The sequence below is a fragment of the Brachyistius frenatus genome, unplaced genomic scaffold (assembly GCF_029030835.1).
Source record: "Brachyistius frenatus isolate BFR_SWC_R1_liver_20210118 unplaced genomic scaffold, ASM2903083v1 Contig_59, whole genome shotgun sequence".
Lineage (NCBI taxonomy): Eukaryota > Metazoa > Chordata > Actinopteri > Embiotocidae > Brachyistius > Brachyistius frenatus.
In genome coordinates, this window is record NW_027210658.1 from 1,332,065 (window position 1) to 1,357,194 (window position 25,130).

Sequence of the window (25,130 nt, forward strand, 5' to 3'; positions counted from 1 at the left end):
ATGTAATGTGAGGACATGAAAAGATAAATCCACGCTGAATAAAGATGAGGAAAGAAGTTCCAAAAAACATAGCTCCAAAGACATTGTCCCTCATGTGGTATGTGTAAAGAGGGGGGGGGGGACACTTTTGTTTGTCCAATGTTTGTCCGCGCCATTCATATGCAAAGTTGTGAGGGGATGAGATATATGCGGACGGCCATCGGGAGGCTTTTCCCCCAGAGACTCAGCAGAGACCGGTGCTGTTGACAGGTTGGGCAGCCGAGCATCAATCACGCAACAGCTGTGAGCGGGGCAGGGGCGAGCGAAGGGGCTGAACGGGGCATTTGTTGTCTCCTCCTCCCAGTTCACCGGCCACCCCTCTGAAAAATGTGCCACCTCAACAAGTCGGCGTCGGTCAGAGGGTCCGTCCTGCCTGGAGTTGCTAGGGGACCGTAAGTGTTGCTGCCAGATACCGGGAGCACCGACAGGGTCAACTTCTTACTCGTTCTCCTCTCAGGTGGAAGCTCAGCTGTCGTTTTACGGTTTCCTTGTAAAATGAGATTATTACCCACATTTTGGGCTGCGTTCACTTTCAAACATTTGAGATAATCAGGCCACGCTGTTGACTTGTTAACAACCTGTCTGATGCTGTGACTGCTCCAGTTTCAGACCTCGTTCTAGCAACGTCAGCGTGTTCCCACATTACAGCAATTACTTCGGTCAGGGCTGGTTTAACCGACAGAAAGGTCACAAACCAGCCCAAGGACCTTTTTCTGCTTCTAGTGAAAGTGACCTAATTTAAAAAAAATTATGTAAAAGCATTCTGTCAAGACAATTTTTAGGACGCTTAATCTTAGAATATGAGCTCAGGAGTTAGAAGGTAAAAATGTAAGTATGACATAGGATAATATAAATATAAATGACTAGCGAGAAAAACATGTCCTCCATGTTGCAGTGTATATCGTGCTAAACTGAACCAAACAAATGAGCAATTTATCGAATTATCATGAAGCACTTGCTGCGCAGGTTGTTGAAGACCTTTGGGGACCTTCAGCATCTGCGGCCTCCGGGCAGTTATCTGCTTTGGAAATTTGGTTATGCATATTTCTGTATAATTATTTGAGGCATTGTAATCCAGCCTCCACTGGTTTGTACAATTGTGTCATTACGGATGCAAGTGATGGCGTATCTTTTCGGATCCATGTGGAACGAGACCGGAAGGGTTGACCTGATCATGCACATGTAAATTCAATGTAAATCACTGCACGTTTTTGTGTCCACACTGTGATTAGAGGAGGTTATGGGATTACAATAAAGACTCATGAATACTGAGATATAAAGGACATCTGAGACGTCACTACATCATTCTTCGAAGGCATTTCACAGAGCTGGTCGGAGGCTCAGAGCTTCCATCAAATGCATCAGAACTTTGTTTGTGCATTTTTTGCATATATATATACATATATATATTTCAGCAGCTCAAAAAGAGTGAAATCTCCAAGCTCTTAGCTCATGCAGCCTAGGTGCACCAAAAAAAAAAAAAAAACGTGTATTGTTCTAACACAGTCTTAGGCACGCTTTGCTTTAATTTCTTATTCCTGTCCACGTGCCATCATGCACACTCCAGAGACCGAGGCTGAAATGGATTTCAGCTTGCAGCGCACATTGTGTTCGAGTGGCAAATCCAATATTGAATTCAGTGTGGAATTGAAGGAGAATTGAAATATTGGTTATTACGCCAGCAGCATTCGGAGGCTGAAAAACTCTTTTGGTCTTCCTCTCACACCGGTTCTGTTGCAGCCACATCATTAGAGGCAAGGTCACGGGGTCACAACACACATTTGTAGACTGAGGATTACCTCATGGGCGATTTGAATACCACTCACCCCTGCTGCCCCTCTTCCCACAGCTCCCCAATTAGAGCCCAGGCAGCTAATAGGCTGTGGAGGGTTAAGTTAGCCCGGATCACCTCTCAAGGCCGATAAGCGGCAGATTCTTCCTCCTAAGCCTGGATTTACTCAGGTCTTACAACTCTGCACCGAGTGGAGATGGACTTTGAAACATGACCTAAAAACAATCTGCTGCTATTCTCTGTTTTCTGTACGGTAGATTCTCGGATGCGGCGCTTACCCCGGCAGAGCTGAGGCCTTTTTCTCCCTCTTTGTGCACATGGGAGGTCTTTCTTTACTCCACAAAATCACCGGTTCTGCTTTCAAATCTGCGCCATGTTAGCATGCAAATGTTGTAGCAGGAAACATAAAGTGAGCACACACATATCACATATTTATGTCCAACAACAAAAATACGCTCACACGTACGCGCCACACATGCTCAGCCAAGCCTGGTCGCAGTGGCGGAGTTGGGAGGGAAGCGAGCAAGTGATTGAGACATTTCAGGCTGTGGGGGCTCTGGCAGGCTAATCCGTGAAATGAAACTTGACTGGGAGGAGGGGTGAGAGGAGAGAACACGAATAGATAAGACAGAGTGGGGGAGTGAGAGACCGAGGAGAGGGGAAAAAAAGGACAGGGAGAGTGACAAGCCCTTGAGCTATGAGGATGAGCAGACAGGACGGCGGCGGGCTCAGGATGCCTGCAGATCTGTGCTGCAGGTGAAGTCGGGGCGAGAAGAGTTTCTTGTTCCTGAGTCCAGACGGAGAAGAATCGGGGAAACAAAGAGGCGCCACGGCGGCGGCAGAAGAAAGAGAACCGAGGTGTTCAGGCTTCAAACGCACCGGGTCGAATCATCCGTCACCTCAACACCCTCAGAGGGCCTCAACAGCTGTCTTTATCTCCCCGCAACGACTTACGGACTTCTGCATGTCTTTGTAGACTTGGCATTTTGTACAAACCATTCCCCGCAGTCTCTCTTTAAAAACATTTGGTCATCAGCATCCGTGTTTCCCCGAACCAGACAGCCTCGGCGGAGCTGCTAACATTAACGTGCTAAATAATGCCGGTAGATACAGGAAGGGTGCGTTCAAAAGATGCTGATATTTTGCGCTGGTGTTCAGCAGTTTGAGGTTCGAGGTTTTGTCCATTGACAGCTTAACTTTTTGGCTTTTCTCCCAGTCACGTAACGAGTGTGGTTGAACTGGAGTGGCGTTCACCTGTCTCCACCTCTCTGTTCTGTTGCACCTGGTGTCCACGTGAGTGAGGCTCCGCCCCCTCCCTTCATGAAACACAGAAAGGTAGCAGAGCAGAGGAACGCAAATTAGCACGACTTTCAGTCAATGCACGAGCTTGATGCGTGAGCGACTCACTGAAATGAAATGAAGTGAGTCAATAAATAGTTGTTACTGGATGTAACTGCGCTTCTTCGAGTAACTTCGTATTTTGTCTCTTTCACGGGGCGGGAGGTCCCGTTGGCATAGCGACACGCCCTCCCGAGACAACGGAGGGGAAACACTCAGTATACATATGAAACATGATGGAGAGGAGTTCAAACTCTGCTTGGTTACACAACTTTACAAAAAATTTGCAGAACCCGTCGATCCAATCATCCAAAGGTGAATTTCAGTCGCTGGTCGACGACCTGCCAAGCACTTCATTTGAGACGGACAGAAGGTAACGCTCACAGCGGAGTGTGCATCTGAAAAAAGATGGCAAAAGACGAAGGTCACACAGATCCAGGGTCAGTCAAATCTAATTTCCTTTCGCCTATTGTTGCCAATAAATCACCGCTTTGATCTGTGGCACCTGAGACCCGAGTGAGAGCGGCACAGGTGAAATGAGATGTTATCGCTGCTTCCTGTGGCCATGGAAATGGTAGAATAAAACAAGCGTGTGTGTGTGTGTGTGTGTGTGTGTGTGTGTGTGTGTGTGTGTGTGTGTTGAGTCACACCCTCCTTTTGTACACAAATAAGATTGAGAGCATGGGTCGAGTGTCGATGCCAAAACTGAAGTTGAGTGGCGCTATTGGCAGTCACTCTTCTCCACTTCACCTGCCACAGGTGGCTCTTTCATCTCCGTCTCTTATCTCTTCTCGCCATGAATATGCATGTCTCCGGCGGGCCCTCGGCCCTAGTGGGTGGAAGAGGGAAAACAACCGAGTGCCGTATTAATGAGAAGGAATATGGTGCTAGCAGTTTTGCTGTTCTGCATATGCATGACCTGTTTTGTTAGTTAATGTGACAAATTTAATGAGTTGAGAGGTTCGTCCCCAAGATTCCCTCCCAGATTATTTCCTGAGAGTCCCAGTGAACAAATGAAGATCTTCTTAAGACGGTTATAAACAAAGACTACAAATCATATCATCTTTACTGCATTCGGAGAAGTTTATTTATACCAACATCTGGGCCGTAAAAGCCAACAGCCCGAAATGTGAAACATGAAAGCGGCAATTTGTTATTCATTGTTTTACGAGATGAGCTAATCTGTTTGCCATTATGTGAGCGTTTATAGGTGAATGCTCCGTGGTCCCGAGCACTCTGGAGGCTGGTGAGCTGGTTGTTGTTGGATGTCAAGTGAAACTGTACTTGGCAGTTGCAGGGCTGGTGATAACTCAGGTTAAATCTGCTTCATAAATTGTGTGGTTGCGACAGGCTTTAAAGTCTTTTTTGGAAGACATTAAGTCTAAGTGTGCTGCTGTCTGTGTGATATACTCTCTAAAGCCACCGTCTCCAGCTGGGACAGTTGTGTATATTTTTGGAGAGCAGGACGACTTAACGAGTGACTGTCTGTGGCTTCTGATTCGCTGCTAACCGTTTGTCTGACCGTGTCTCCGTCACTTCAATAGCAGCTGCAGATTTTAGGCTGTTAACAGTCACCATGTAAACAAAGCCTGGTGTCCATCTGGATGAATGTTTGCGTGCGTGATTTCAGAGGAACCGGGCTGCCTTCATCCACCAACCCTCTCACCATTATCTTTAATCCTGACAGTGAATTAAATGTCTAATTAGGCTGGTCACAATTATTACATAATCTAATTATTTCAGCTGACTGAAATAATTTTGCATAATTTTCATTCCTATTCATGTGTGTAGAAACAGCACAAATAAACTAACAGAAATGTAATATTTTTATCACTATTTCCACATTGTTTTCTAATGTTTGAGGTGTGACCATAGATTACGTATATAAAAGTGGACGTAGCTTTCAGGTTTAATAAAAATACAGAAGTGTTCTTTACTCTACATTCAACTTCTCTCATCAAATCCAAAGTGAATAAAATGTGTCCATCAGTTATCTCGGTGTTGTTAGCTAAAGTCACTCCTTCTTATTAGTTTTCTGGAGGTCCATCTGAAAATAATCCCTCATTCATTAGAAAAGAAGATTCAAAAATACCTGTTTTTGGGGGCGTGTCTGTTTGATTGACAGGCCTGTGGTGCAGTCAGGTTACAGCTATCGGTGGGTGGGATGTAGTATCGTCAGGTTTCCAATCAGATCAGTCAGATCCACTGCTGGCTCCTCCCCCAGCTCGTCCAAATATGGTCACCTCATGCTCCAAACCGCTCTGAACTAACAAGATGGTGACGGACAGAATCTGAACTGGAGGCTTCATAACGTTCACAAACCAACGATGACATCGCTGGTGGCTGCTGAGCCAACTTCTTCTGCTATGTTTCAGTAAATCATGCTTTTTGTATCTTTGTTTTTAGCTAAAGGAAAAAGGAGCCTGATAACTTGGAGGTAAATCGTCAATCACAAAATTCTTTTGACGACTAATTATCAATTAAAGTTTCATGATTGTGGTTTTGAAATAAAACATAAAAAAAACATATAACATTAAAAAGTAGCCATCTTCTGCCAGTGAAAAAACTGGTGAAATATACACTGTGTGCCCTTCACTAAACAGCAGCCAGGGAGTTAGCAGCTAGCCCGTGAACAGTGAATCACGCAGCTGTCTAAAGAGACAGATTTTTTGTGTGTGAAAATATTGGATTGACTGAACTGTGATGACAATTCATAGAAACGGTGTTGAACGTCCTCTGATTATAGAATTATTGTGTCTTTGAAAGTCTGGCCTGCTCAGCCTCTCACCTTGACCTCGGTGCTGCCTGAGCTCTCTTCCTTTCAGTCTACCTGCGCCATTTCTTCTGGATCTGAGTCTTATTATAATTGAGTGTCAGTGTTTGGCTCTGGGGCTGAGCTGGCGTGTCCTGTAGAGAACAGTGAAAGCACAGATCCAGTATATGCACACTCTTGCCTGTCACTTTCATTGGCACTCCAGTTATTTAATTCTGGCTCCTTCCGTGTCCACCTCTTGACAGGACCTCCCTCGGCGCCGCAGAACCTGGTCTACAACATCAACCAGACCACGGTTAGCCTGGAGTGGAGCCCGCCGGCCGACACCGGCGGTCGCAACGATGTCAGCTACAGGGTGATATGCCGGCGCTGCAGCTGGGAACCGGAGGAGTGTGTTCCCTGTGGGCCCAACGTGGGATATTCTCCCGCTCAGTCAGGATTAGTGGACACTTACGTGACCATTATGGACCTGCTCGCCCACGCCAACTACACGTTCGAGGTGGAGGCCGTCAACGGGGTGTCGGATCTGAGCCGCACGCAGAGGCTGTTTGCGGCAGTGAGCATCGCTACCGGTCAAGCAGGTAAGGACCTCTCATCAGTTTATTGATTATGCGTGTTTCTGTGTGCTCTGTTGGGCGAAAGTGATGTTTGATTGGTGTGGATTGAAACATGAAGTTTTCGTAGGAAACCTTTGGTCTTTTCTTTCCGTGAACTGTTAAATGTCCCATATTTTATACTTTTGCTGTGTTTAGTTTGCATAATACGATATTTTTCGTGGCGTTAAGTATCAAAAACCCTTAATTATCTCCTCTCAGCAGCTCAACCAAGACCAGGCTGTTTAATGTCTGTGTCTTTAAGACATATTGATATCAATGACTCTCTCTTCTGATTGGGCGACTGGTTTCTGAGTGACACACGCCCTGGCCAACCACAGGTTGTCTTCAGTCTTGTAGTTTGTTAGTTCTTCCTAAGTTGTCCTAGGTTGGACAGAACGCCGTGCTGAAGGTGGACATGTGACACAAGTGAGTTTGTGACATCATAAACTGATAGAAGTCCAAACAGCACACTTGCTGAATACGAGCTGTGTGCTTTTTTTCATCCAAATTATAGTAGCACTAGGACATGCTTTATAATTTTAAAAAAGAAAATCTGAATTCATACTTTGTAAGACCTTTAAAATATTTTGGGAGATACATTTATTTACTGTCTCTTCAAGAGTTAGATGGATCCAAAGTGTGTGTTTTAGCTGAATCAGAGAATGGAAAAGCCTATCTCAGCATAACGACTTGATGCAGGAGGAAACACCTGACCTGCTTCTGTTCAGTGTTCAAAAACACACCTGTAAAGTTCAATAATTAACAGTTTGTTTCTGGACACAAACACAAATGTTAAAGATCCGAAGCTGTTGTTCAAGAAATGTTGAAAGAGCGCAACTCCTCTAAAACCACAAATTGCTTCTTGTATGTTTTGAGTGTGGATGAAACAAACATGTTACGATGAGGTGCTAAAATAAGTTAACCATGTTCCGGTTTTTTGCTTCATGCATGGAGATGAGGCTCAGATCGGCTTCAACACTAAATCCCTCCATTTCCTAAAATGTCAAACTATTTCCTTAAAGCTGAAGTTTGCCTCCCACTGGTCTCTGCACCGCTTGCGGGGTTTACTACATGTCAGCGTGGAGCTCACCCTCCGAGAGCGTCAGACATTAAGACCACGACGACTGACAGTTTCATTTTGAAACCTCTCATATGCAAACTACGGTAATGATTTCCCATTAACATTAATGGCCATCATCTGATATGATCCATATTATTTTCAGTATGCATATTACGAAATTGATTTAATGTGTTTATCAGCACTGCAGAGGCAGACATTATTAGCTTAGCGATGATGCAGCCTCCCAGCGGCACCTCAAGAGCTAATAGTGTATTTGTAGCTCAGTCTCAAGGGAATGTGCCGTAATTAAAATGCTGCGTTTTGTGGTGACAAAGTCTTAAAGCCTTTTTTTTATTCATTATTTCTATGGATCCATCCAACAAGATTCCTCTTTCATGCTCGAGCATCCATGAAACACAGTTGGCCTGAAAACACTGTGTTCTGACGATGGTGCTGAAACGAAGGCTGCAGAGAGAGGACTGAAGTCGGATGTACAACTTCTGTCTCGGGATAACTGCACCTGCCACCTGACCTGTGCTGCTCAATCATGTCCTGCTGCTGTTGAATCTCCCATCTTCATTTAGTCATGTGAAGTAAAGCTGCCAATGAGCCGCTTTTCTCTCCAGAAATATCTCGCAAGCTGTGTTTTCTGTTAAAAAACACAGTCGATATCTCCGTTTTTCTAGATGTGCGTATGTGTGGGAGAGACAGAAAGAAAGATGGATGCGATCAGCGTAGTGCATGTGTGCTGTGCAGCGCTGCGGATGATGTATTTGGTGCGGCTCGGCTCATGGCAGAGACAGAAGCTGGAAGCCGCCGAGGGGTTGCGTGGCCAAGGACACGAGGGCGTCGGGAGGAGGATGACCTGCAGGACAAAAACAGAAACACAACAATTAACACATGCTCTGTTGAGTCACTCATAATTATACTCATGGTGTGTTGACAAGCACAATTACTCAGTTAACCTGGCAGAATATTCAGCCATTAGCTATTGTGAAGGAGAGCGGCCAACATCGTGTCATGTTTATAACTGGGAGTCCGTGCCACCGTTTAATGTGCTATGATACTGCAATCAGGGAATACTATGTCCAGGATGGATCACAACCATGAATACGTTGTTGACCAGTTCAGTTATATTTTGATATTTCATCTGTAAATTCAATCATTTTTATTTCAATAATTGCAAAGATTCCTTGATTCTCTTTGTGTTTTATTGAGGAGGAACTTCTGAAATAGTATTTAGACCATGATGCAATCCTACAACTCCTCTTTGAAACCCCGACTAATGAAATTCATTCAGGGTTAGTAGCTCTTCAAGGCAACGCGACCCTTTCCATCTGTTCAATGGAAGGACAGCAGGGCAGAATAATACCTTTAAGATGGAGGCTGGAATTACCCGGGATGAGGAAAAAACGGATACATTAAATATGCAGAAAGAAAATGACCCCAGGTTTAAATATGTTGCTGTTCATGAGTAGCATAAATATATATTTAGTAAGGGATTACTGTTCATCTAATAATGATCTGACCGCATGATTCTGTTCTAACGAGTGCATAATCCTGTGTAACAATGAGCTTTGTTTGATTCAGACACAGGAAGAACGTTAGTTTGGTTAAAGGTAAATTTCCTAAAGTTGCCTGGCCATTTTGGGAAATTTAGAGATAAAACTAGTAGGTTAGGCTTCCCAAAATTGTCTCGAGTCAAGATTCACAAATGTAGTTTGCCAGAGCTATGACTACATTATGGAAGGTGGTTACTCAGTTCCCAGCGTTAGGGTGACTTGTCTTGTTAAGGAAAGATAATGGTTTGGATAAAAAAAATAAAAAAAAAAATAAAAAAAATACTTGTCCTCAAAGATAAAATAATAATTAGTCTTACACTTCTGGACTGTCTGCAGGAATTAAAATAAAGTAGGTTTTATACCCGAGTTCTACCTTTGCTTCAGTCTGGTTGATGTTGTAGATCGAAGACAGTTTGTTTTCTGAGACTTGAAGAAGGAAGCAGTCAGAATGTTTCAGCTGAACGTCCGCAGTCAGCGTTATGTTGGTATTGACGTCCATGTGACGTCTCTCTCTCGTTTCCCATCTCCGGGACATTAGCGCCGTGCTGCAGGGCTCATTGTCCTGCTCACTGGACCCTCTCTGTGTCCGGCGCTCTCCGGGCCGTTAGGAATGCTTGAATGATCTGTAATTGGAACGTCGGAGCTTCCTAAAACAATCGCTCCTTCCTGGGCAAATGTGCAGGACCACTCATTAGAAAATGACTGCATTATTAAAGCTTTTATGGCTCATCATTCAGAATTGATTAACCTTTGCGTGGTGTGGCGCTGGAGGCCCATCGCACTGAAAGAAGTTTTAAGAAGTGCATCCCTCTCCTCCAACGCTCCCATCTCCACCTGCTGAATGATAATCAGCGTGAACGCAGGCCCGGTGCCGGGGAACCAAGGGAACCGACGCCTGGTGTGTAAATGCAGATGGTGATCCATCTGATGAGGAATTCACACCTCCTCTAATTATACCAAAGGAACCATCTGAAGCGAGGCTGAAGCTGCACGAGGTGCTGAGTGCTTATTGTTCCCAGAAACCTAATTACCTCTTAGCTCTGTCTTAAATGAGTTAAAGTAGAGGCTGCAGCTATGTAAGCTTGATTTCTGCAGCAGCTGAATAGAAACTGGTCATGTGGAGGATTTTTTTCCCCCGTCTTTGCTGTTGCCCCATGCTGGAAGTTAAGAGCGTGTTTCAATCAGCGCTCCATTGTGAGCCGACAGCGAGCCGACCAGACAGAGCCAACCTCCGAGGCCCTCCATGCCTTAGCTTTCCTCGAGCACACTTGTAAACAAGGCCTTTTGTTCTTGCAGCACACTCACGAGTGGGCACTGCTCATAGCATTACCATTAATATTTATTCAAGCGGGCGTTCACATCTCTGAGGCAGAAAACTCACTGTGGAGGAGTGTGTGTGTGTGTGTGTGTGTGTGTGTGTGTGTGTGTGTGTGTGTGTGTGTGTGTGTGTGTGTGTGTGTGTGTGTGTGTGTGTGTGTGTGTGTGTGTGTGTGTGTGTGTGTGTGTGTGTGTGTGTCTGTGTGTGTGTACAGGTGTGCACACACTCAGCTTGAAATGGGGTTTAGGTGCAATCAAATGGAGATATAAACAATATATTGAGTGAAAGAGAGAGCCTGTGGAAATTGATTTTAATGTTGACTGCTGTATTAGCCGGCAGCACAGAGCCTGTTAGCCTCCGATAGCAACTCCTCCAACAGCTTCTCTAAAGTATTCACAGATTCCAGCGCAGAAAGCAGGCACTGTGACGGGATGCCAGATGTATTATTTAGACTGCAGGGAGTCTGGCTAGAAATGTTTGTCCTCCAAACGTAGATATAAATGTTTGTTATGGCATTATGTAGACTGGACTGTTACAGAAAGAGTGTGATGGATTAATCTCTCTGATTGGCTGATATCTTAAGATACCGACACAACAGCAACACTTCCTCACTATGTAATTAAAGTGTGTACACTTCAAAATGATAGTTTCTTACCTTTTCTGTCATCTATTGTGTGTGTGTGTGTGTGTGTGTGTGTGTGTGTGTGTGTGTGTGTGTGTGTGTGTGTGTGTGTGTGTGTGTGTGTGTGTGTGTGTGTGTGTGTGTGTTTTTAGTATTGACACAAAGAAGAGAGAAGAGTGTGTGCAGCTGTACCTCGGGGGTGTTACTGTGGGACCTTTTGACTGCCTGATTGATCAGAGGAAAGCCCTTGTTGTCATGGTTACTAAATGACTTATATAAATACATTCTGTGTATACCCTGCAGATGGATTATTATAAGATGGCTTTCTAAACAGCTGATGGATTTATGATCAGTTATGTATTTAAATGTTTTTGGTTCTATTTCAGAACCAGACAAGAGAACTGAGACTCTTTTCTAAGCGGTCTCGGCCCGGTTGTGAAGTCCACACCAGGGTTTGAATGACCACTTTCAGATTGTTCTGTGTGTACTGACCCAGCCTGCCGCAGAATTAGTTTAAACCACACCACACGGGTCGGGCCTGAAAACTCCCAGAAGCCTCAGCGGCAGCAGGAAGTCTTCACTTCTGTCATTGACGCAGCCGATTTCTACATTTTTAACTCCTTTATGTCTGAATGACAAAAAAAACGTCTCTGCAAAAGATGAGAGGACAGAATCAAAATATCACATTTAAAATCTGCCTCTCTGTACGGTACAAGTTAAAGACTTTTCTACAGGAGAAGCTACCATGTTTATTTTTAGCTGTTGTTCTTTTCATTTGTTGTGCAACACTGAGAATGTAGGCTGATGTTCTCGTCCCCCTCTCAAGTACAAACCTACTTAAAGATTCAAAGAGAACAACAGGCGATTCCCTTTAGAACGATCTCTCAGTGCAAACGGAGGGGAAAAAAGCAGCGAGGCACACAAGAATGTGAGCTAAGCATTTCACTTTGATCTGAAAAGTCTCGGCGCCGCTGCATTGCGTGAGAAGCAAATATTCCCGTTGAGTTGGGCTGTTTCAATCAGAAATCTGATCCAGTGTCCTGCAGCAATTAAGTGTCTGAAGATGGCAGAGTTGGTCTGATTGTTAGTTTTTGTCAGAAGAAAGCAGCGATCATTAAAGTATTAGATGTTCTTGGGTGCACATTTAGACCCAGCTCCTCCGCGGTAACCTATATGTCCTCTTTACTGACGCTTTATCATCACTAAATGGATATTGCTCAGTGCATTTGTGAAAGTAACACTTGGGGAACAATACGGCCATTGATTTATCCCTCTTTGTGTCCTAATCTGCCACGGTGGCCTTAAACAGAAGGATGGATTGATCCGGAGGAGTCCCTGCTGACCACTGCCAGCCAGTGTCATTTTCGAGTTAAGCGGATCCTCCTTTGTAGCATTTGTCCCCGGTTTTACGTTACCTGGGAGCCCATTCTTTTCACCCCCCCCCTTCCACCCTGCATGCTCGCAGTAATTTGATGAGAGCCGGGCAAAGCAGTAAGATTCAACAGCTGCAATAAAACTGCGGTGGTCTCAGAGCAGCAGCTCGGAGCACTTAACCTGTAGCTTTTCTGTAAATGCCTCCTGATTTGTCTGTCACCCAATCCGTCAGCAATGAATAATTTTCATGGAAGGTGCACTTTAATTACTTTCCCATTTAAATGGCATTATCGGGGCCTATCTAGGTAATTAATCTCACCAAGTATCCTGTTTCAGCCTTTTATTGCTGGCAGACGAGCTCCCTAAATCCCCCCCGAATCTGCCGTGCTTCAATGAGCGCTCCCTCACAGAAGCTGGCGTTGCCTCTTTCCCCTTCACTTGGTCCCTATCGCAGCCATTGGACGCTCCTTTTCTCTCTGTGCAGGCAGCCTGTCAGAGCAGCCGGCTGTTTCAGCGCCTTGGAAAGGACACGGGCAGACACATCCACGCAGGGCTGTAGGCAGGAGCGGGTTTAGCGGGATGATGCTGCAGCTTCACATGTTTTCTGTTGATATTCACCATCCATATTTTATTTTCCATGCCAACAAATTGTATGAAAGGGCCCAAAGAACATGAATATCTTACTTGCGTGCACTCCATGTGCAGCCAAAGCCTGATAAGTTTTTCTCGTCTGTGCCACAGAGCTCCATTGGTGTCCAGATGGAAGTGGAAGTTGCGGTTATACAAGAAGTTACCATCTAAATAAAACATTTAATCTAAATGTATTCATATTGTGGAGCAATTCACTCTCCGAATATACAACTTTTTTGTTAGCGCGATCTCTGTTTCCGTGGCAACACAAGGGGCACGACTAAGAACTGGAAAACAATCAATCACGTCAGTAGACTGATGTAACGTATGCAACGTTTACTACTCCAGGAAGTAGTCCGACCTTTAGCAACCACCTAGCAACAGAGAGGATTTCTAGTCTCCAACTGAATAAATACAGAACATGGAAACACTAAACTGCTCAGCTAGCTCAGTCTGGTTAGAACAAAGATATCTGGTGATGTTTTTAACATTTTAGCAGCGTGTCATGTGTTCAAACCAAACCGGTCCAGCTAGCCACCGCTAGGATTGTAAGTGAGTGACTATCCGTGGTGTTACGGTACGGGTGCTCGGAGTGACCAAAAAGGACCAAAAGAGACCTGACTTCACCAAATGGGTCATTTAATAGACCTAGAGCAAGTAGAAACTACATTATATTGCAAGTAATATGAAATTCAATTCCAATTATATAGTTGCCATGGAGATGTTGAAGTGATATTTCTAGTGATGAGCACGTACCAGATGTACCAATCAGATCTCTGGGTCAGAGCTACTGGTTTGTATATTGTTTGATTAAAACCTCCAGTCTTCAGCTGTTTGAGGACATTAATGAACATTTTCTAGACATGAACATTATACTTTTCTTTTTTTTTTAAGATTTTCGAAGCAGCCATTTGGCTTGAGGCTTCGCTGACACCTATAGAAAATAATAAATCAGCAAGAAACTTGAAGGAGATGGAAGATGTGCACTTGAAACACTCTCACACAGAAACATCATTGTTTCCTTGTTCCAGCAGCTGAATTACAGGTGAACAACAAACATACTGACAGGAGAGGAAGCCTGAAATCACAGAATCCAATAAATCCCTGTTTGAGTTTATCTCCTGCCTCCACAGATATTCTTCTAATGGTAGTGTTAATGTTAGTCACATAACTGCAGCTCCACTAACTGTTTATTTCTTCTTCTTTTTTTTTTTTTCCTGAGGATGTCTTTTGTTTATTTCCACAGAAAGTCTGTCTGTAGCTCTGTTTGTTTGTGTTTGGATGCAGCATTTTTAATTTGGAGCGTTTGCAGAGAGATATCATTTCATTCTGAAAACTGTCTGAGATGTTGCAACATTTCTGATGTTTCAGGCTCAGCTGGGAATATGTGGAAGTTGAAGAGGGAGCGCTGATTCACATTCAGCCTCTTCCTATAGGCTGCGTTCGCCAGCAGCAGACAGACACGGCTTTAATTATTCAGGCCTCTGCAAGGCAGCAGAAAGAGATCGAGGCAATGTTGTTGTTTTTTGGCAGTCGGTGTGCTGTTTACCTTCCTCACGGCAGTTCCGACCCTCACCTTCCTGCAGTCACTTATTTTTCTCTCACCAACATCAGCCACTCTCATTTATCAGCTCGCACATTTGACAACCCTTTTTTTTATTTTTTTGGACCACAAAACAATTTTCCCAGAGTATTGTTGCACTTATCTGCGTTTTCGGGATATTACATTTGTGCGTGTGTATTTTACGCTATCTTAAAACCTTCTGTAAATAAATAGAGATTTCTGTGCTGGCAGGAAGCAGGAAGCTGAGACGCACGGAGGATGTTTGATGAGACTCGGCTGCATGTTGACATGTCGGCGACAGACTGGCTGAGTGCTTCGAGCGACAGGCCGCGGAGTTAAAGGTTGCGGGTTCACCGCACAGAGCAGTCTGTTGAAGTGTCTTTGAGCAAGACACAGAGCTGAGGATGAAATGAGCCAAACACCTTTAATGTGCAGAGTTATCAACGTGTCAGCGGTGTGCTCACATTGTTGGGATCCTTCTCTCAGCAGATCTGTCTGGACGAGGAAGTAAAAATAAACGTGTCAGAGGAAATTTCATTTCTAATGTTAAAGCTGAGAATACATTTCCATCCAGACTGGTCAGCACACTGGTACCTGCAGTGGCGGAAATGTTCTCAGCCCTGCTGTATCCTGTAACGTGACTTCAAAACGTCCACATTAGGGACGTGCAGGTATGTTAAAGGCTGGTTTCACCCAAATGGCTGACTTGTTGGTATGGAGTCATGCACTGTGGACATAGTTCTGGTCTGTGTGCTTTCTGTCCTCAGACTACAACAGACTCGACACTTTTCATTTGTAACGGAGGTTTTTTTTCCCTGTCGTCTAAATATTTGTTGAAATATGCCTCTCTTTACCGGCCTAAATGAGGACTGTGCAATCTCTAAGTTTGTAAAAGTACAATATACAGCATGAAAAAGTGCTGCTGATCAATGTCGGGATTCAACTTCTGAGGGGACCCAGAAACTGTTGTTGGGCTCCTGCTGAACTCCAGTTTAAAGTTTCATGTTTTAAGTGCCACAAAATGCTGCTCAGAAACCGTTTGGTATTTGATCAGTCATTGAAGTTATTTTCAAGTTCAATTACGTTAAATTGACTGCAGTTTATCCAATTGTTTAATAGTTTTATTTTCAGTGAACTTTACATCTTCAGGTCTGAAACTGTTGAACTGACATTCAACAAATATGTTTAATATGTTTAATATTTTATTTGTCTGTTTTCTCATGTTTTAAACTCAAAACAAAGTTATTAACAGAAATTAATTTTGTTTTCAACCTTACAGTTTTCCTTTGATTTAAAAAAGGTCCATAAGTACTAAAGCTGTTTTTGTTTATTTTACTAAATTATGACTTCTAAAAACTGGGGGCCACAAGATGGACAATTTATACAATTTACTGAACTCATAAGTGTTACAAAAGTGTTGTCTTTTGACAAATATATGACTTAATCACGTTAGTCATTGACCCAAATAATATCAGGTTTACCTGGACTTTAGTAGTTTAGCCTCATGCTGGTCATACTACAATAATAACGGCATTTAAAAGTTCAATTTTAGCACGTAGCTGCAATGGTTTCTGCAGTTTTCCGACAATTCTCAACAGTCTGCTCCGTCTTTGGTGAGTATTGCTGCAGAGAGGAGAACCTGGTCGCAGGTCAGGTGTGAAGGCCAGCGACACCAGAATCAGGAAGCTGATGAGGAAATAAGAGCAACATTACTGGACTGTTGATGAGATATTTGGTTCAATGAAAGCATCCAAAACTAAATCGACAGAAGTGATAAAATCTTCCTCAGTAGTCGAGTGTCTGTGCCTTCAAAATAAAAGCTGCAGCATTTGAAGTATTATGTATTTTAAAGTTAGGAGATGTATCAACTGGATTTGGTGAACATCTTTACTGGGTGTACAAGTGTGGCATGGATGGTGACGTAAGCGGACATTAACGTGAACGACGACCAGCGGCTGAGCTGGAAGGGGGAGGAGTCAGACACGATCATCGTGATCTGGAGAGGGAGAATGATTTTAAAAACAGAGTAGTTGTTTTATAATGTCATTTTTTACAGCTGTGAGGACAGCAAACATACTTCCATTCATCTTTGTGTTGCAGAGACAGAAATATGAGATATCTCTAGAATCATCTTTTTTATCGACTATGTAAGTTTTAATATTTCATTATTTAGGAAAACAAACTCTTCAATGCATTTAAATGAAGTTTGAATGAACAGATACATACTGCATCAGGTAGAATTTCCCATCCACGATAAAGGCCTGATCTCCTGAGCCGTCTCCGTGCCACCTGACAGATCGCGAGCCGAGCATTCGCTCAGTGAAATTACCGACCTGAGGGGCAGTTGATGAGAAATGTCACTGTCGACCAAAATGGAACTCTAATAGGCTATATTCCATCTCAAGTTTGTTGGACACTTATTAATGTCTCTCAGCGAGAGCCACTAATTAAGGCCGTCAGTCTGGTGCGGCAGATGAAGCGTGGGACAAATAACAGTGTGACCTGAGAACAAAAGAGCTGCAATGAGAATCTACATATTTAGCCGAGCCGTGAAGCAGCCAGAGCACACTGTTCTCAAGTCGGGCAACAAAGCCCATCATACGCAACCATTGTTCCTCCTGTCTTTACATGTTGATTATTAGTTTCACTGCTGGTGAGAAACTTTCATTTTTAGTAATCATCAGGTCCTGCAACAACAAGTTCAAATAATTATATAATTTGGTTGATGAAGCTGTGAAAGTTGTGACGCTGCATTCACGAGAAGAGTCCGTATGAACGGCGCCCTCTGGTGGTGTTCACCACGTCACGACTCGAAATGTTCAGTAAGCCTCGAGTTCACCAGTTGTTTGCTGACGTTTACAGAAAGGTCAGAGGTCGTGGAAGTTCATGTTTGGTTGGATGTCCAGCTCACATGTTGTAATTTCAGTCCTGTAGAGTTTGTCTTCGTAACTTGGATAATATTCTACGTCTGAGGATAATGTTGATCTTCCCGACGGCCTCATCTCTTCCCTCTGTGTCTTTGTATTTCCTGTTAGCTCGATAAACTGTCAGCCTCAGTGGCTTCTGCCTAGCAACAGCATTTTTACGATTTACTGTACGGTGCACACGACTTCCCGTCTTGTATCCACGAGTTCATGACTTCGATTTGAAAGCGGCATAAGTTTCTAAAATCAGAAATCACCATTGTTTTTGTCTGCTAACATTGAAGCCAAAGAAACACGTTCTTCTGCTTACGAATGGAAACTAGTTTTGGAAACAGAATTTAGACAAAGAAGTCAATTCAGATTAACTCAAGGTTTATTTACAAGCTTTTTTAAGCCCTTAACTGTATCTTGTGTGTGTGGGTTTTTTTGTTTTTAAATTTACAAAACCAAACATCTCCACAAAACACATTAAAAAATATCATAACAGAGACAAATACAGTAAAACAATTTACAACAAAACACAACATCACTCATAAACATGTATGTACACGTGCACTGGTCAAATCAAAACTAGTATTGTAATAATAGAATACACTTTTTTTTTTTACAATAGATCAAATTAAATATCTTATCACATTTCTAAAATTCTACAATAGATCAAATTAAATATCTTATCACGTTTCCTAATCAGATACATTTTGCTCCGTTTTTGGATTTAATTTCTATTTAATAAACATAAATGTGGCAAATACTTGCCAATATACATTACATGATAAGAAAATGTTCATATTACATCAATCATTTAAGGAAATTTATAGTTTCTTTGATGTGTTTGTTTGTGGCTTTCTTTCTTTGTATTACTATTGTAAAATCCGAACAGTCAAAAGAAAAGAATAATGGTTGATGACGAAATCAGGAAAATACTTGATAACAGAAAAGTGTGTTGTTTACAAAGCTGCAACAGACTGTAAATCCCAGTAAAATCAGCGATCGGCATTCTTCTTCTCTTCTCTGGGACGTACTGAGCAGTGACCTCCGGCCTCCGTATTTAAAGTGGCTTTGTGTGCCGAGCAGTCGGTGAAGGCAGCTGGCTTTAACGCTGGAATGCAGCAGCGCTCCGTTTACGGCCCACGGGTGACTGTAAGGCCTCAGTAAACACCCAAATACTCCTTTTCCTCCTCTTTTTTTATCTACTCCATTCTCTCATATACACTCATGCAGACACACACACACACACACACACACACACACACACACACACACACACACACACACACACACACACACACACACACACACACACACACACACACACACACACACACACACACATACCACACACACCCAGTCAGCATGCACCTGTGACTCCCCGAGCCTCTCTTTATATGGAACACATGCTCGGGAATGTCACGGCCCCGGCTGCAAATGGCTTCGGCACTTTGCAATAGAGCCATTCGAGTGTTTCATTTCCTGCCGAAGGAGTTAAAAGGACTTCCAAGGGTAATAAAAGCCGAGCGGGGCTGCATGCCGGAGCTGCCCGACAGCAGAGAATTCCCCCTACCGGACAAAAAAAAACACAAACACAAAGACGCACGGCGGCGATCCAGCGGACGGCTGCTGTGATTGCTGCGTCCTGTAGGCAGCGGTGTCTGTAGCCCAGAGAGCGTCGCTTCGTCAGAGGACATGTTTCATCTGTCACACGCAGGTCAATAACAGCACCAGTCTGCTGCTACCGAGCCGCCACAGGCTGAATGTACAACCGTTCATCTTCCACCTGAAGAAGACTTAAGAGTTAAATCAATATTTTTGTCATTAGCGTAAAGTGTGTGTAACAAAAAAAAAAAAAGTCACTCCAGAGAATTTCAGCCTGCAGCCCCTCAAGCTTTTTTTTTTTTTTTTTTTTTTCAGCTGTAGCCTCTATGAGCTCGTTGTTTTGGTTTCCAGCTCCTTACGGTGACAAAACCTACAGAACACAAACCTGCCCTGAACATCAGGGACTTTTAAAAACTCTTTTCCAGAAAGGGAAAGTCGTGGGAATTTTATATTTTTTTGGGGGCCAAGTCCTAAAAATATCAGGGAATTTAATTTGCATGTTTAAATTTTAGTTTCCATTTATCAAAATGTAATATGTTCCATGCATGTAGCTGTAAGGTCAGTTCGCTGCTTATTGTATGTTTGGTAACATTAAGTGCTCACTGACAGAAATTAGAAATGTAGATTATTAGGTTGTGAGCTAATTACAGTTATTGTTAGATGAATTATATTCCTCTGCAAACAGTAATTAGACATTAATTACATTTATTTTAATATCCGAGGGGCATGTGTCGGCATGTTTTAAACAGAAATGTGTCTGTTTCTGTTCATTAGAGGTCACGGAGTTTCAGCTTCATGGGAAAAGTCCAGGAATTAGACATTTCCCTTAAAGTGGGAAACCTAACAGCTGGTATAAAAGTGGAATATTCAGCGACTACAGAATCATTTTTGCCAGAAAGTTGCCGACCAAACAAAGCTGGAAACAAAGCTGACATCTGTCCTGCAGCCAGAGACAAGCGACTTGTTGGATCTAGATGTATTTCACGATCGCAGACAGCTGTGGTCCAGAAACAAAGGGGCCGGTTCCTCATCAGAAACGATGGCGGCCTCCTTTAACACAAAACTCAAGGTCCTTCAGCTTAAGATGGGAAAAAAATGATTATGAAGCTTTTTCCCTCTTAAAGCATGTTTCCAGTGATTTCAAATCCATTGCTCCAGTCTGACCACGTTATAACATGCTACTAAGATAATAAAGATTTTCCACAAATAACATAAACTTTTAGAAATTACAGTCATATAAGCATTTGAAAATAGACTATAATAGAATGAACATCAGATGATTGACAGGTCTGCTTTTCAAGTGTTTTGAGGTTTAAGTGACTTGTTTTTTGCTTTTAATAAATACATTTGTTATTTCAGAGCATTTTTTTTTAATCATGTTTAGGAGTCAGGTATCATAACTTTGACAATTACAGACCTTTGTATTATAAGAAATTAAAATCTGTTGAACATATTTAGTTATTTCTTCAGCTGAATATGTCTTGAATGATGTTTTCTAGAAAGCCTCTCCTTTAAAGTGTTTGTTGCTGCTTCCTTCCGAAGGTCTCTGAACCGGTTTGTTGCTGTGGAGCTGGCAGAGGTCTGCGTTGTGTAACGGCGGTTGCAGTGTGTGTGTGGGGATTTTTTTTTTTTTTTTGGTCTGTGAGCATTACTCACTGGTGCTTTGTGAGATGAAAAAGAATCAGGGGAGATTGACAGCTCGGCTTTTTTTCCGTCTTTCATTGTCTCATCAGCATACTGTCTCCTGCAGTGAGGAAAACTAATTATGTCTTCAACCCCCTGCCTCACCCCCCTCCCCTTTTATTCAGATCATCACACTTGGAAATCATAATGAGTTTGTGGCAGACCACTTTGGCTTTGGAGAAAAGGGGAGAAAAAAAATTGAGAAAAGTCCGTTTGCCTTCCCTCAAACAGGCCACTGGCAATTATGGGCGACCTTTTGACCCCCGAAAGCTGTCACCTGGAATTCTTTCAGGGCCCGAGCAGAACTTAGTTTAGTCCTGCACACCTGCTCGCCTCCTCATCTGCACTGATTCAAACCGGAGGAGTCCCAAACCTTTTCGTTATCAAAGCAGAAGGAGTGTTTGACAGCCATCTGCTCGGCTGCTTTTAATCATTTGGCATTAAACAACATTAAAAAGATGATGGCAGCCGAGGATCCGAGAGGACGCTGGTGTCGGCAGCGGAGCAGATGGGCTTCACATCTGGGCCGGAGGAAGTTAGTGAGGGCAGGAGGGATGCTGTGACAAGGTAACGTGGCCGAGAGCTCGGTGGCGTCCCCCGGATCCCCGTGTCTCCGCTGATCTCCGTCACCCGTCCGTCCTGTCGGCTGCGTCCTTGGACAGCTGGGACTCTGACTCCGGGGAAGAGTTGGGCTCTCTGAGTCCTGCTGTGGAGGAAATAATTGCCCATTTAACCTTCTGGTTTCACATTTGAGAGGAATCTCTGCTGTTTGTAATGTTGGAGACGGTTTGTCACTAATTCCGGTGACTTTCTTGAACTTGTACCTCATTTAAGGTATTCCTATCGTGTCGTTTGATCTATTAATTCAATTTTTGGGGGAGAGATTGATGTTTCTGCTCTTTGATGGCATTCCTTCTGTATAATTAAAACTGGTGCTGGATGGTGAGTCTACAATGAAACCCTCCTCTCTTTTTTATTTTACCTATAATCTCATGTTTAGGGCTTATTTTATGAAAAAAACTTTCAAGTCTGGTTGTCTGTTTATATTTAAAGATAAAAAAAAAGAAATAAAAGTAAAACGGTCGAGGATGAGACCGGTAATGTTTTTTTAACCATGGAGAAGCTTTGAAACGGTATTTTTCCATGAATCAACATTTATATTGTGGTGTTAGATTTGGTGTCGAGCTGCTCAGAGTTTCCTTGCTTGGCTGCACACTATGAAGCAAATAATTACTGTCACATTAGCCCAATATGCTTTAATTAGGTCAATGTTCTGGTACTTGTTGTGTTGCAATGATTACTGAATGCGCCGGTGACTTGATCGACAGAATAATGAGGTTATAAATTGAATTATTGATTCATATTGAAAAAAATGATTTTCCAGGGGAATATGTGCTGGTTCCAGAATCTCAAATGTTAGATGGACTGTTTTTCCTTTGTTTTTATTGATAGTGAACTTTGGTTGGACAAACTAATATGAAGACATCGCTGTGATTAATAGAGACAATCACTGTCAGATTAATGGATAACAGAAATAATCATTAGTTGCAGCCCTTTGTTTGTTGTTAATTTATCATCTGGAAGCATTACCGCTTCCCAATCTGATAGAAACTTTCTCTGGAGATGTGAACTGTCTGACGTCCCTTCAAGATGCTCTTTCATGTTGGCATCATCTTCGAAAAATACTTGGCAGCAGGAGTCCAGGAATTATCTCCTGCAGGTGCAGCCGCTCTGGATGACCCAGAAATCCCACGAGTCCTCTACGCCACCTCCCTGTTTGTGCCGTATTTCTATGGCGATTGTGTTATTTTCACCACTTACGCTGCCAGTCGTCTCTCTGGAAAACAACCCGCCGCTTTCTATCTTGCGTCGACAAGTACTGAGACAGAGTGGAGCTATTCTGGTGCGAGGACTGTGTGCTGAAATGTATTTTCAGAAGAAAGATTACATCTAAATGAAAGTTGGAAGAGCCGGTGTCCTCAGAGACCGAGCTAATTAAATTTGTAAATTCTTCCCAAATCATCTCGCTGGTGAGTCGCCTACCAATGCTGCCAGGAAGTGTGTCACAATGTGTTAAGACCAGTATACACTGGCAGAGGATGTCTGGATGAGAGAGGAAATCACAGGCCAGCAGAGACCTCGGTGTTTTCAGCAGCTCTGGCTTTTGCGAAACACTCGTCTGGTGCTCAAAGGGAGATAATCACTTATTAATGTCATGATGTTATTTGATTTTGTCTGCTATGCAAAATTAAATTATTTCGAGCTTGCGAGATTCAGTGACTCAATGCATGGACTGGATGGATTTCAGCTGTGTGGGTTTGTTAATCTGACACGTTGCAGATAACATCCTCTGCTTTCTGCCTGAAATTAAATTGCAGTTGATAACAGGAGATGGATTCAGTGTGGAAATCCAACGTGTGCAGCGTCTTGACAGGCGGGTGTGAAGTCAGGGTGAACACGGCTCCCCCAAACACAGGTTTTGTTGTGTGAAGGTAGCTCACTTTGAGTTGTGTGAACACGTCGGACATTTACATTAAAATAACTCTAACTTTCCAATTAACTGGTGACAAAGTGGACTGGAGAGCTGCTGAGTAAACACAGCAGACGCCTGACACAAAGAGGCAAAAGGCAGACCGTCATTGTCCCGGAGGTAATTGGGATGTGGTTTGGGAGAAGCTCTCGGTGGGCCCTCCCACTAAGTCTTAAGCCTCGTCTCTCTCGCTGCCTATCACACACAAATCACCAATTACAGTAATGGCAAATCAGGCAGCCGATACACAAAGTCTGACAATGATGTGACACCTCGCTGGCCTTAATCAGGATGTCGGGCTTCAGCTCTCTATTTGTGAATCTGCTGTCACTTGGTATGCAGCTTTAAGCTGCTTCGGGTAGTTATCCTGTTTGGAGTTTGTTAGAAGAATAACTGTCTGAGACACAGTTTGTGTTTGTTTTCTCACGGCCATCACATGAAAACTTTATCATCCTCTAAAACTCCTGTTAGTGAGCTGACTGATTATTGGAAGAATTCATGTGGAGATGGAAGCATTTCAGGAGAAGTTAAGTTAGACGAGTCGGGTTGATCAAGGACTCATTCAAACCGAAGAATATAATAATCTTCAGTCCATCACAGATACTCTTTGTTTGGGGGACGAAAAGCAAGTCATCATTATGAAAATCATTACATTTATGGTAAACACTTCTTTTAACTTTATGTTTAAGGTAAGGTTTGGATAATGGAGGATAAGGGAGGATAATGGTGTGTCTCCAGGACATGAATGTGTGTGTGTGTGTGTTACATTCAACCACTCTGGTGCTTTGTAGGCTCGTGTCAATGATTTTTGATTAATGCTGTCAATAGCTGGTATTTTGTGCCATTTTTTTTTTTCAAATGTTCCATTTCTGGCTCCAGAAAATCAAAGTATTGTTGTCTGTAGTTATTATAATGTGATTATTTTGTCAAAGACTTGGCCACAACAAACAAACAGCAAAAAATGAGTGAAATCATATTGTTTTGATAGAAACGAGTTTGTTCACCGAGCTGGCAGTAGATTCCTGCCGGACGTGAGATGTTCAGCAGCATCCGAAGTCCGAAACAACAGTGAGATTTAAAGTCTGAAACAGAAGATGGAGTCTAAATGGTCAGCTCCAGCTTAAATTAAGCAATATTACATAATATGGTTTGCTTTGACGTCTTTGATCAGCCCGACTGATGCGGTCAGGACTTCACCCGTCACCCTCTCACCGCCACAGCTGATACCATCCAAACCCAACAGGCTAACGGTTCTCCAGAGTTTTGGAAAAACGATGCTACGATCCTAAAAATACGTGAGTCCATGGATTTCATTAGTCAGCAGATGTCTCAGTTACAACATTATCTAGCTGAGCAGTTTAGTGTGTCTATGTGTCGTATTTATTGAGCCCGAGGAATCCCACCGTCTCCAGGAACGGACTACCACTGTCGTTACAGTGTTGCCATGGAGATGGCGGGGTCACATTACATTACATTTTTGAGCGATGAGCATGGTGTGTTGTCGTGGTGATTTGAGAACGTTCTAAATGTCCAGTTGACCAATCAGATTTCTCGGTGGGAACTGCTCGACTGTTGGCATTTAACTCGTCCTTCATTTGCCTTTTAAAAAGACGCTGAACTTCCCAAACACCGGTTCAAGTTAAACAGTTCAGAGCTGGTGACCAGGAAGTGACTTGCTCAAACACAGAATGTGAGGCTATGACCCCGACCATGAACGGATGGTCACATGTTC

General features: G+C 43.1%; 1 protein-coding gene across 4 annotated transcripts in view; it reads left to right on the forward strand.

Annotated features, from left to right (window-relative positions):
* epha7 (eph receptor A7) overlaps positions 1–25,130 on the forward strand; it is an 88,580-nt gene that overhangs the window by 24,048 nt on the left and 39,402 nt on the right. For all 4 annotated transcript variants that reach the window (XM_069705822.1, XM_069705823.1, XM_069705824.1 and 1 more), the window contains exon 5: positions 6,188–6,523. In XM_069705822.1, the coding sequence (XP_069561923.1) occupies positions 6,188–6,523 (336 nt within the window). The remainder of the gene's footprint in view (positions 1–6,187; positions 6,524–25,130) is intronic.